Consider the following 14,133-nt stretch of genomic DNA (forward strand, 5'->3'; position numbering starts at 1 on the left):
GAAAATTATTATATGTCATAATGAACATCACTACTATCACTTGAACAAAGTTAACCATTGCCGTAACCAATACAATCACCTCATTCATCCTAATCAATGTAGTCGTCTTCATAACCATCTACTTCGTCTTCATCAGCGTCATAAAGAATCATTCAGTTAAAAGTTCTGTATGAAACCACGTAATGTTTTGCCACTTTGAATAAGGTTAACAAATTTAACACAGATACTGTTTCTTCTTTATTTAAATTTAGACCTTTTACACATGAAAGCATCAACACTTAAAAATCGAAAACAGAGCAATCAATACATAAAACGACTTATAGTGAACAAACGCCAACTTGTTTTGCAACTCAATTTGGTGCACTGAAATAAAAGTAATTTATTTTCTCATTTATTTCTTTGGTCGTCAAGTTTGACTACAGCACTTCAACCATATCATTCATTAAAGAATAAAATCTTTCTTGTCAATGAAAAATGAATAAAAATGTGGAACATATAAGTGTTGTATATACACAAAACTACATGCTTCGTTCGGAGTCGACTGAAAGAGCGAGTTTGATACGGCTAGGAATACGCGTCGTCGCAAGTCACGGCAACAACCCGTTACGATTCTTTATCATTAGTAGCTGCATGTGCTGAAAATTTCCGAACGTTTCACGAGTACGGCTGAACACGACTACGTCATCAACAACACAATGTAACAATATCCAACCCATCAATGAATGTGCCCGTTTTGTCTCTCAACTACGGAATATATATGGAAGAGAAACTTAATTGGTTCGTTCAAACATCGTGAAAGATCATATTGGATCATACTGGTGGAAACGTTAGCTCGTGCACACAGTGACTGAGTAGGCAGCTTTATGCATATTCATAAGGAAACGAAATTTTCCGAACATACGCAGCCAAGGGTGATCAAGGAACTTAATGGCTTTTCTCCTCTGATGTACGACGATGGGGGACACGTATTGGCTTTATCAAAAGGATTATTCTCCTGACTTGTACAAACACCTAAATGCGGTTTTGTACTTATTGTATAGTCTGTCTTGTGCGTTCTGTCAATAGTTTTAGCTTAAACATATGAACGAAATTCAAAACGAACTTGATTTACATAGGATCTATTGAGCTGCGTCTGAGAGGATAGGCCTGCGGACGGATGGAATATCTGTATTGAATGGCATATCAGCCATATAAGATTACACGAGCATGTGACAAAATATTTTAATAATTTATTTCGTACTACCAACTCGCGGCTAAAGCATACCTGCTGTAAACATCAATCTCTTCAGAACTCTATTGACGACATGTTGACCCATTTAAGTATTGATGATTAAATAAAATGCTTTATTACTGTTCAAGTCGTACTCATGCATGTCTGACAAAATTGCTATAAAATGCAGTCTAGAACAAGTTTTTGAAGCCAAGGCGCTTTCGGAATATGAGGATCCTTTTCTCAAAAACCAATAACACTCAAAACAAAATTCGCTAAAATACGAAATTAACACGATAAAACATATTGGAGCATTGATCCTTAGTGTACCTTTATCGATATTTCAAATCTCGTCTGATGTGGTGTAAACTATGTTATTACGAGAGATAAATATTTACATTCTCAATAGGTGTTGTCATTAAACCTGATTTTCACAAGAACAAAAATTGACTTGGGGTCTTTCCCGCACATACATGTCTAAGCTACGTCTGCTTTTATACGAATTGCGATTACGCTAACAACGGATTGTACAGGATAGTGGTAGATTTATATTTGCAAGCAGTTTGCAAACTGTAGGTTCATATGTACATACATTTCATTTCTTTCAAACAATAGCAAAACTACGCCTTTCTAACTTCAGACACTTCCCGAATCTGTTTTGTGTGAACGTTTTATGAAAATGAAGTTACTGCTTTCCACATGTACAAATAACAGTACAAACGTACACTGCAATAACATTCACACATATATTTGTAATAATCGCACCATCAAAGCAGATTTTTTTCTCAAAACAGAATTGATTTAAATGCAATTGTACCAATAAAAAAGTAATTTTTTGTTCAGCAAGTTGTATTTTTAAGGACACAGATGTTTACCATCAAGGATTAGGCTCATTGTAAATATTCATCTACGCTGCAATAATGAGGAAATGGGACAAGAAGCACTGAAGGAAATATATGTTCGCGTTAAAAGTTTAATTAAACTTTGCAGAATTTTAAAGAAAATAGCACCCGATTGTATTATGTATGATAACTGAAAATGTTTGCTTTCCCTTGAAGTGTAAGAAGCGATGACCGATGCAGTGGTCCTTATGACTAATGTTAAAGGAGTAGTTGAAATAAATGATAGTACAAAATGATAAGATGTATGAATAACACAGCACCATATTTTACTTTAGCAGCAACTTGTCACAATAAATCAACTCTTCGGGCATTAAAACATGATAAATATTTTGAAATATAAAATATTTCTTGGAATGTAAAAGACATATACATATTTCTTTTAGTATAATTTTATACCATCGCTTCAAACATGTCGGTGATGTTCTATCGAAGTATCGTGATTTTGGTTTTATCACTCTTTGTCGAAAGAATCGTAATCCAAAATAACACGCCGGTTTAGTGAAGGATGTTATCACGAGGTTTTATAGGATATACATAACATTTAATTATTTGCGTAGTGATTGACGGTCGTTTTCGTCTTTCTTCGTGATGTTTCGAATGTCTGTTTCGAGATCACTAAATGAGTGTCTTTATAGTCTTCATTTACGTTTCCTTCATGTGCTGTAGGATTTGATAGAGTCTTAGGGTGGACATAGGTTGTGATGATATGAATTAAGATTACACATTAACAGCTGAGAACAATAATTATAAAATTACAAAATTCATCGCAGGTCATCTTCGGATACATCGTATTATGAGAGCAGTATCTTCACGGTTAATATGCACTTTGAATTTTGCGCCCTCACAGCATGTTCTAGGCCGGTAGTCTAAAGTCTCATTATTTGACGTCACCACCTCTTTTCCTTCAGTAAAACATTCTTTGCCAGAGAACTCTGTCTTCGGCTGAAATTAAAGTAAATGTGGAATAAATAAAACTAGTATCTATACAAGAATCAACAGCTGCTGTGGTAATTACATTATCAACACACAAGACTAACTTATACATGTATTCAGATGGCTTGTAATTGGTATGGTCTGTTTAGACTATTGACTGATAGACTGGAGTTCAAAAGCAAATAAAACATGAAAGACTATCTCGTTCCGATGAAATTATATTTTCTTGTCCAGACAACACCATGAAGTCTGATCAGGTGAATCTCAGGGCAGGATTCTAACCCAGACACTTCAGGTAGCAAGTTCGATACTCTAGCCATTAAACTATAGCTACATTATCTGGTTACCCTCCGTTTGTTTGTATCACCTTTTCCATCAAAACCGCCGATTTGTGACAAAACTAAAGCATCAAAGATATACCAAATCACGAACCTAAGTCATTTCATTCATCAATTTAAAATGCCTAACCTTGCTTAACGCCAGGTGGCCATAAGATTGTCAACTTGTTCGAATTTTAAAACAAACTGAAGAAGTTGAAAACATCGAGACAGATTCATGACAGTCTCAAGAACAGTCTATTTTCATGACAACCTGTAGTCTGCATCCAATATTTCCAATGACAAGACTTAAAAATATTCTAAAATAATCGAACAAAATTATTATTTTTTTTAACTCGTACATGTATACGTTCTCAAGGATATAACTTTACGGAAATTTAAGAAATTATTTAGAGCTTATCGAAGACGGAGAACTACATGGTATTATTAGTCCGAAAAAATAGACTTGTTCATGCAAATACGGCGCCGTGTTGGTAAAGAAAGTCCCGTTTTGGTTTTCAATGTGCAGAATATGATAGTGTAAGGCACCCTCTGGTGACAATCAGATAAGAATTTATAAAATGATGAATCAAAGGATTATCTTCTGTGAATATTTGTATTATTGCTGCGTTTCGTTTTTAAAATCGTGAGGGCGGATTTACCAACATAATGGAGGGAAAACGAATATTATCAGAGGATACCTAAGTCTGTGAAACAGGGCTAACGTATCCATTCATAAACAATTAACAGTAACACACAAAAATATTATTATGATCACAGTTGAATGAACATTAATATGTCCCATTATATTGGAATGTTCACAATATAGACAATATTCAATTTCTTTTTGCTATTTTGAAAAGATATAGTATGAACGCGATGTCAATTACGTGTCACTTACCTTCCTTTGTCTCTGCCGATAAAGTGTACGAAGTACCAACAGACTGCAAACCAAAGTCCGTTTCACAGACTACTTAGACTATTGTCATTTTTCACCAATTGTCAACATATTAGTCGAGAAAGTAATAAACTATTTTTCTATCTCTAGATAATGAATGGATATACGAGATATGCTCCGAGAAACAATAATGCGAAGCAGCAGCAGTAACAACGATGAAAACAACAGCAGCAGCAACAAGAACAAGAACAAGAACAACAACAAAAAACAACAACAATAATAATAATAATAATAATAATAATAATAATAATAATAAATGTAGTATTTTTACATGGTAAGAGTTAACAAAGCTACTGTAGATGGACTTCAAAATGTGAATAAATAATCGAATACCAGTCTGGTTTCAAGAAGAAAAAGTCTGCTGTGTACTACATATGTATCCTCAACGTAATTATTTCCAAGAGTTCTGGTGACAAAATAACTTATAGTGTGTATAAATCGATAATCATTCGATAAAATCGACGGCAATGTGTTATGGCATAAATTAAACAGCCACGGTTAGTAATGTGGTAAAGGCATTATATGCTATTTATAATTACGTAAATCTTGTGTGAGACACAATAATTCTTCCGTTTTTTTTGTATCACAAAATGACTTGAAACAAGGATAGCCTTAGCCAATCTTGTTTGCAATTTTTTGTAAACAATATTTGTACTAACAGAGAGCATAATAAAAAGGAAGATGATGTTTTATATATGGATGATTTTTAAATTTTGCACAAACTGAAGAGTCATTTCAGACCATACTGAATACTTTGGGATAATCATACACCCTTTTTTGGAACCTTAATGTCAACACTAGCAATGCAGGATTTGAAAGAGGCAAAGAGGCAAATCCAGAACTGTACAAGAATAGATGAATTGTCAGAAAATGTAGATTCATTTAAGTGAGTAAGTATACATTTGTTTAAGGGGACTTTAATTTACACAAATTATTCGGATGCACTGTTTTACATATAAGGGTAAAATGTTAAAATTTTAATACTCTCATTGGATCAATGCTTAGTTATTGACAAGATATACTGAGTGTCCGTCTAGGAAAAAATGTTGAACAAATTTATAAAAAATTTCGCAGACGATTATTAGGGATGAAAATATCTACTAATTTGAATTTACTGTTGTGAACTGTGAAGAGATGTAAATACTAAATGTTATGCATAAACACATACAATGACAATAGTTAACTAAAATTTTGCATTGTGTTATTTTAGAGTGCTGAAGCTGAATTCCCTTAAAACATGTACGAAAAGATCAAAATAGAGCTGATATGTATGTTAACGCAAAGTAAGTCTGTACAGTGAACAAACAGCCTTGGTCAATTTTTTGTTTGACTTCAAGGTTATGGTTGCAAAATCGTCGCATCAATTAAACATGTTTCTTTTAGTAGAAGAGTGCCCTTGAACAATCTTTACATAAACACCTTCATCTGTATTTAAAATTTTCGAATGTTATATAGGTGTTTACTACATAATTCTGCGTTTTGGTCAAATAGAACTGGTATTTTTTTTTATTCATGCAATAGATAGAATATTACACTTGTGCCATGTTATTAAATGTTTGAACTCTGCTACTTTCAGCAGAAATGTATGCATATGGCTCCATTGATAAATTTAGCTGGAAATGAACACTTTTCAAGATTAACAATTTAACTAGAAATTATCAGTGGATAAGTCCCACGATATAAAAAGGTAAAAAGTGTTGCTTCAAAACTCATATATTGGTCTTCTGCCAAGGAGTAATTTAGTAAACTACTTAGAAATTCCCATGTCATTTTGGAATTTAAGAAGTACATATAATGTTTCCTCAAATGAGCATTTAGTCCATAATGCATCAACGAAATGCTATTATAGAAACACAATCAGTGTTTATTTTATTTTATTAGACATGCAACTGAAGGCTTGAGAAGCAGGGAAATCATATACCTGGATCGTAGTTACTACTTTCTTCACCTTATTATCGTTTTATTTTGTCGTAAATGCAAAAAAGACAATAAAAGATAACTGTTATCGTTCTTTACACCAGTGAAATGACTTCCTGTCTGGTCTTAAATTATACATCAATGCTTGATTCTAAATGCCAGTGAAAGGGATGCAACTATAAAGCATAACGTTTTATTAAATAACAACGCTAAACTCCCTTAGCTGCCAGTATCACTAAGCATGTCTTCATGTGCAATAAATCATTTCAACTTTTGATCAAGTTTCGTACGTAATGTGACCGAAACCCCAAAAAGATCTCACGAAACTGCACATATCTGCTAGACGAGGAACATCATTGGCAATATGCTGGGTTGAGGCATCAGTGGAATTCAATTGGTACTGTTAAGTGTTATAAACAAATCGTATCATTTACAGAATCATACATATATACATAGACATACACAAACACACACAGATAGATAGATAGATAGATAGATAGATAGATAGATATATGGATGGATGGGTGGATGGATGGATTCATGATCGGCAATCAGGTGCAATTTCACACATGATTTGGATTTGCAGCATTTTTCTCTCTGTCATGATGTACAAATGGCTATCACCGGAAGGATATATATATATTTATATATATACACACACTGTCTTGTGCAGACGATTACTTATCTCTAATCATGATATAAGACCCCCGTTTCTCGAGACTAATTTTAGATTCTTCAAAAATGTCGTGTGGCTTGTGGTCTCCCTAACTCTCTCGACGCAATGGTGGACTTACACCGCCTAACACATAATACTTTTACTATAATATTCCCCGTGTATTTTAAACCACTTTAGTATGTTTGAATTTCAAAAGGATTATGCATTGTTCTACCGTGATTGTACATCTTACCACGCATCTGAAGCAGAATCCTAGTGCATGGTTAACGTGCACAACTGCCACTGTTTCACTTGTATTACAGCAGGTCATATTGGAGCATGGAAGTATCGAATGGTGCCATACGTAACTCAAGGTTCCGTTACAGCACCCCGTAGTCTCGGAATCCATTATAGTCCCATCCGTCGAACACTGAAAAATGTTTAAAATATCTTGAGAGGATGTTGCTCTGATGCAAATAAAACCAGCTATTTTCTAAGAACACTGTCTTTATAAGCATTCTGTTTTTTCTGTTTTATCACAATTATTTCGTATCTTTTGCATACAGTGAACTGTACTACATAATGATGATAAATAAATCATGGCTTAAAACAAATTTATTTTTTTTTTTTTTTTAAATTTTAAAAATATTGATAGACATGACCATTTCTTTCAGCTCATGGTCATGCAAAACATTTAAAAAGAGTGGTCATTATCAATTCAGCTGTTGACCGTTCCGGTGGCCTAGTGGTTAGAGCGTCCGCCTCGGATGCGGGAGGTCGTGGGAAGAGTCATGCCAAAGACTTACAAAAATGGTACTAACAGCTGCCTCGATTGGCGCTCAGTACTAAGAGGTTAGGGTTAGGACTAGTTGGCCTGGTGTCAGGATAATGTGACTGGGTGGGACATCATGCTAAATGTCTGCGGCATGATGCCCCAGTGCTAGACATCAATATAAACTGTCACACTGCAGACATCGTAGCGATATGACTGAAAAACTGTTTAAGCTACGTTAAAAAGCCGAATCACACACACACACATACACACACACACACACACACACAAACAAACACACACACACACACAATCCAGCTATTAGATAAGCAAGCTTCAAGTAAACTAGTTATCCTCGGTGGTGATGGTGGTGTTGGTGGGCGTGGATGTGAGTCTGTGTGTTACTATCTATACGCACGACAGTAATTGGTTTTCACTGAAATAGTGCTTTGAACTTGCTCACATTTTGCCAACATTTAGATTTGATTAACTGGCAAGAATATACAAGATAAGGTAAATGTTTACTACAAATAGCAACATTTAATTTATACTTATTTTATTGTAATTATACTCTTAACACAATATGTGGGTTAGTTTTGGAAGTATTATCACCCTTTGAAAGTAACTAGCCATACAACCGAGAATGTCTAAAAATCTGTTAAAACATTAAAGAATAATATCCCATTCAATAAGCGGCCAAGAGGACAAAACTCTCCCAGCCTGCACTTAACTAGTGGCATTCAAAAGCTGCTTTATCTGGCTTTATGTCTGATGGACAGTTTTGCTTGTTTCGCGTCTGTTTCAGGTACCTCTAGGCGTCAACAAATTTCTAATACAGAACATGAAACACAGTTTGCACGCTTTATGACAAAAATACCAAACAATAGGCGAAGGGGACGCAAACGGTCAAAAGCGGTGTAAAAACGATACGTTTCAATAAGAAAGCATTTAAAAACGGAATTTGTATGAAATTGTACACATTTATACCTAATGGTCGACACATGAATGAACGGTGGTAAAATAATGAGCAACGGGAAATGATAAGTACTCTCAGAAAGGAAACAAAACGCTTCTAAATACAAGAACTATGCATATAGTACGTTATGAAAGTAGGAGTAATCTGTGTTACCTGTTACGACTAACAGATGAGAACTCTTATTTAGATAATGATAGAAGAGGATCAACGAAATTCAAAGAAGATGACCGTAGCAAGTGCAAGAACTTTACTTTTTTCTTACAATATCATGGGATCAAGTACAAAAATATACATTGAGGAAAATATATTATTAGGGTGAAAACATACGGGTAATTATTGGCTAAAGTATGGTGGTAAGTCACATGATCACATACTTATGATATCATATACATAATTACATACTTTTTTCAAATAGCTTTCCTTAGCGTTAATGCGAAATACATCAACTGTGCTGTTTTTATACTTACATCATCAGATTCTCTACAAAGTAAACATAATATATTGTGTAAGATGGGGATTCGTGTTAGAACGTGAGAAAAAACTTTAAACTAAAATCTGAGTAATTTTTGAGCATTTTTAAACAATGAAATTCATCATTAATTTCCCCTCTGTCGCTTAAATAATGAACTCTTCGTGCCCTGTTGACAATGGTTGTCTACCTGTAAGGGCAGTGGTACAGGTCCATTGGTTCCGTTCGGGATGGAATAAGACACCCCCGGCCCCTCTAGTCTCCCAACTATGAATAAATTAGTGTGATGATAGCACAGCATAACTGGGTGGACGTCTTCTTCGATGAAGTGATTCCCTTCAGCACCACAATCAAACAGTCCTATGCAACCACATCTATATATGATGACAACGAGCTGGAAACATTTTACAATCAACTGCAGGATGGTATTGACAACTTGCCAAAGAAGGCCAATCGCTTTGCAAAATGAGACTGGAATGCAAAGGTGGGAGTTGATTCACAGACAAACTGTCAATACACTTGCGGATTGTTCTGCAATGCTGAAACTAATCAAATATGACTCAGGCTCTTAGAGTTTGCCGATTACAACAGTCTTGGTCCTCAAAAACACGTTTGGTCCTCAAAAACATCTAGAAGATGGACCTGTCATACTCCAGATGGACAACATCATAACCATTGGATACACCTTAGTAAAAAGACGATTCAGCGAGGGATCTGAATATCGTAAGAACACGAAGTTTCCCTGGAGCAGATATTGCAAGTGGTCATAATTATTCTCCCCTGAAGATGATTAAAAAACCTAAACAAACAAGAAGCAGATTTAACCTTAAACATTGACAGATCCAAAAGCATTCCAAACAATGATAGGTGGTAAATGTACACATCTGGTAACCCTGGACGACCATGTCACCGACACAGAGTCCTTAGCAACCACATCGCACAGCCACCGAGATCATGGGCATATATCGTCACAAAAAACAAATTGGGTCACAACATAGGTCCCATTGCTATGTGACAAAAAAGAGAGCTGCAAAACAGAATAAGAGATTATGAAAAAGCTAAAACGACAGATAGATAAACGACATGATCAGAGAAGGATAAAAAAGGCAAATGAGTCCTGGATAAAAAGACAATGATGTGAAACGACTACAGTGCGCAGAACAACAACAAGGTGGCATATCAGCTAATGAAAGATCTCATAACTCTTAACAAAGAGAAAACTTCCACCATGAAGACATATCAGGAAAATGCCTAAGAGACGATCCTGAGGTCATCAAGCAATCGACAGAACACTGCTCAAGATTTTACAATCATATGACCCAAGGAGATCAAGCAGTACTAATTTGCCCTCAGGCAGAAACACTTGAAGACAACCACAGTGTTTGTGAGGAAGTAGAAACTGCAATTAGGTAACTAAAGAAAGGAAATTCCGCTGGCGTTGACAACATATCAGCATAGTTCATTCGAGCAGAAGGAAAATAAATAGTCACAATCATAGCAACAAGTTGCAATGGCAGACAAGAGAATGACCCACCGCATAGACTTAGTCTTTGGTCAACGTGATCCCTTAGAAAGAAAACCTACAAATTTGCAAAACCACAGAACCTTCCGTCTGATCAGCAACCTAAGCAAAGTCATGCTGAAGAAAATTCTCAACCGACTAAAGCTTCAAGTAAACAAAATTATTTCTGAAGAACAGGTAATCTTCCGAGCATGAAGAAACACCATAGAACAAATCTTCAATATCAGACGCCTTTTCGAGAGATACCTTCAGCATCAGCAAAATCTATATAATGTCTTTATATACTACAAGAAGGCTTTTTCACGAGACATTATGGGCAACTATGAGGAAGTATAACATCAGCTCAGACCTGGTGCGGGTTGTTGAGCACCTCTACAACAAAATCATATGTGCTGTCTCCATCAATGACAGTAGAGGAGATTCGTCCCAAAATACAGTTGTAGTCAGACAGGGATGTATACTGTCACCTACACTCTTCAACAATTTCTTGGAAAGGCTCATGGAGGATGCATTGCAACACCACGACGGCATTGTTGTCAGCATCGAGGAAAGAACAACTACCAACATTCGCTTCACGGATTATATGACTGAACTGGCTGACATGGCTGAACGCCACTACACAACTCCACAACATACGTTATGGAGATTAGCAGCGAACAAAACCAAACTGATGACAAACAACATCAAAGGCATCAGTACAGAAGTAATGTCAGTGAACAGAAGCTGGAAACAGTAACAAGTTTCAAGTACGTGGGATAAATTATCACTAATGAGAGCTTCAAATCAGAATTATTTTGCTGGATTGCTCAGACAAAAGCAGCAATAAAAAGGTTGAGACCAATATGGAAAGACACAAATATTGCTCTTGGTTCCAAAATAACGCTGATGAGATCGATTGTCACATTGATTGTTTTAGTATGCTTGTGGAATATGGACGCTCATATCACATCAACAAATAGGGATTAAAACCTTTGAAAAGAGATGCTGCCGCAAGATATTGGGCATCTCATATATTGACCATGTAACCTACAAAGAGGCACACAACAGGAACCAACGAGCCATCGGACCCAATGAAGACCTCTTGACCAATGTGAAAAAAATGCAAACTGAAGTGGTACAGTACTCTCTCAGGATCACCTGGACTGGGAGAAACAATCTTGCAAGGCACAGAAGAATATGCAGAGAGAAAAAGAGGTGGGAAGACAACATTAAGAGTGGATAGGCATGAGGTTTGATCATTCCCAAATGGCATCAGAGAACAGGAAATGATGGAGAAAATTGGTTGTGATGTCATCTGTGGTGTCCTAATGACCTTTTGGGATACAGGATTGATGCTGCTGCTGCTGCTGATGATGATGATGACGATGACCTGTAACTATGACTAGGAAGTTCTCATAAGTTAAAGAGATTGTATAACTGTATTATCGCATTACTTTCAAAAAACATATTAACACTTTTCCCATCTATAAGACTTTACAATTCCCACGATTCTTTAAAGAGGCTGTTCCATTTACTTAAAATCCATTAACCATTGTCCAAATTGAACAATAACTAATCAGCATAGCAAACATCCTTCGGTATCCCAACACAATCATACCCATATTTACAAGGCAGCTGCCTGATATAAGTTGCCAAAGTTATTCTCTCATTATCATCCAGAGATGTTAACATCATATAGCATTTCCTAGGATGTCCATAGCTAGGCAGATGCTGTAAGTTACGACAATATTTTATACATCTCAAATAATAGTCAATATACATTGTCCACATTCACGAAGAGCTGCGGTGATTTTAGTGTCCTCCAAGAGACAAATAAAATGTTCATGGAATCGCATCTTTCTACATGTTTCCTATTCTTGTATTCCCAAGTCTCATATGAATAGATGAGAATGGGCTTAACGTGAACATCAAATAAATTGAAGACACTGTTCGGTGGTGGAGATCAGAGTTTTCTTATTAGATTTTAACGGGCATTCAAGCGTTATTGGCAAGTGTATGAATTGATATAGACCAGTTAAATCTGCTATAAAACATTACTCCCAAATAGTTGTACTAAATTAAAATTTTGACATTCTCATTGCACAAGTCCACATTTCAAACTACCTAAGTATGTCACCGTTTCTAAGAAAACAATGTTTATCATATATACACTTGGATACTGCTCCAAAAAGCCCGTCTTTAGCAGGTCATTTGCTACCTTTAAACGAAGTTGATTCTTTCAATAACTTCTTTCTCGGCTATTTCTGAGTTGCGAATCTGATTTGTGGCTTTTATTTCTTATATTATTGTCATGATTTTATATAAATCGTCAAAAAAAAAGACAATATTTGTTCGTAGTTCGCCTCTAGATTGATTCAGTATGTTTTTGAAATACTCCAATCATTCTAGACTATTTTTGTGGTATTTCCATCGAAGTACTCTTAGATTTCGATCTTACAAGACCGGAAACATATTTGCCTCATCACATAAACTCTCTAATTTAATATACAGAGCTTTGATCAACAATTCTTTTTATTTATGCAGACCTCTCTATATTTATTTCTGAGATCCAGAAATCTTTAATAGTTTGCACTTACATTTATTTCTCTAAAGAACCAGGACGTTTTAGGAACATTTGATTTTGACAAGACTGCATTTTGCCATAAAACTATCTGTTGCATTATATACTATTTTAGGAGCATAGCAGAAGCCTGGTCTATATTCTTGGTAAAAGTGGTTACGGAATCATCGAAAGCGACTTTGTAACAAAATATTTTTAAGTAGTTCACATATACATTATTTGCATTCTTATTCAACTTTATAGCGATAATGTGAATTTGGACCAATATTTATATCAACTACAGCCGTATTATTTTCATATAATATTCTGATTGAAACTTCAATCAGTAAATTATCCGAATCTGTTCTCCTTTGTACAGTGAGTCGCTCAACATGTGTAGATAAATCTGACTTAGCATTATATAATCTACTTGAGTCATTCCCCTTTTGGAAGACCTGTATAATCCCCCTTTGCTTCTCCATCTACTCTGCCGATTGGAAACTGAATACTAAATGTGCAGTAAAACTGAATCAAATTTAAGTGTAATCATCTCCGTATATCTGAATTGTCTCATGTTGCAAAGTTGTCAATAGTATAATATACAAAAACGAATGTTTGAACTAGTTTTATATTATTCGATTATATAGGTATACCTATAAGAAATTCCAGTTTTAATCACCTCTCAGTAACCTTTTTATATCATTTTCAGTGTCGTTTGAAATGTCAGTCATATTGATTTCCACTACGTCAATGAGATTAGAAAAACTTCGTATAAAAGTGAACCAGAAAGTTCTATATAGATGCAACCTAGCATGACATGCGGAACCTCTAATAATTACTTGTTCAGTACAATAAAACGGCGCTCCCTATATGTCTACACCGTTATATTCGCTTTTAAGACGAATCAAATTGCAAACAACAAAATATACAGATTTGCCGCACCATAATGCAGCAGCATATCAG

The 14,133-nt window shown here is 35.4% G+C and overlaps 1 protein-coding gene across 2 annotated transcripts in view; it reads right to left on the reverse strand.

Moving 5' to 3' along the window:
• Positions 1-224: 224 nt before the first annotated feature.
• The window catches only part of LOC149786376 (uncharacterized), an 83,956-nt gene continuing 70,047 nt past the window's right edge, over positions 225-14,133 (reverse strand). For both annotated transcript variants that reach the window (XM_089978192.1, XM_089978191.1), the window contains exons 3-4: positions 7,146-7,322; positions 225-3,054 (exon numbers count right to left, since the gene is read on the reverse strand). In XM_089978192.1, the coding sequence (XP_089834318.1) occupies positions 2,884-3,054; positions 7,146-7,322 (348 nt within the window). In that variant the 3' untranslated portion in view covers positions 225-2,883. The remainder of the gene's footprint in view (positions 3,055-7,145; positions 7,323-14,133) is intronic.

Source organism: Sinohyriopsis cumingii, chromosome 12, assembly GCF_028554795.1.
Source record: "Sinohyriopsis cumingii isolate HCF-2022 chromosome 12, ASM2855479v2, whole genome shotgun sequence".
Taxonomy (NCBI): Eukaryota; Metazoa; Mollusca; class Bivalvia; order Unionida; family Unionidae; genus Sinohyriopsis; species Sinohyriopsis cumingii.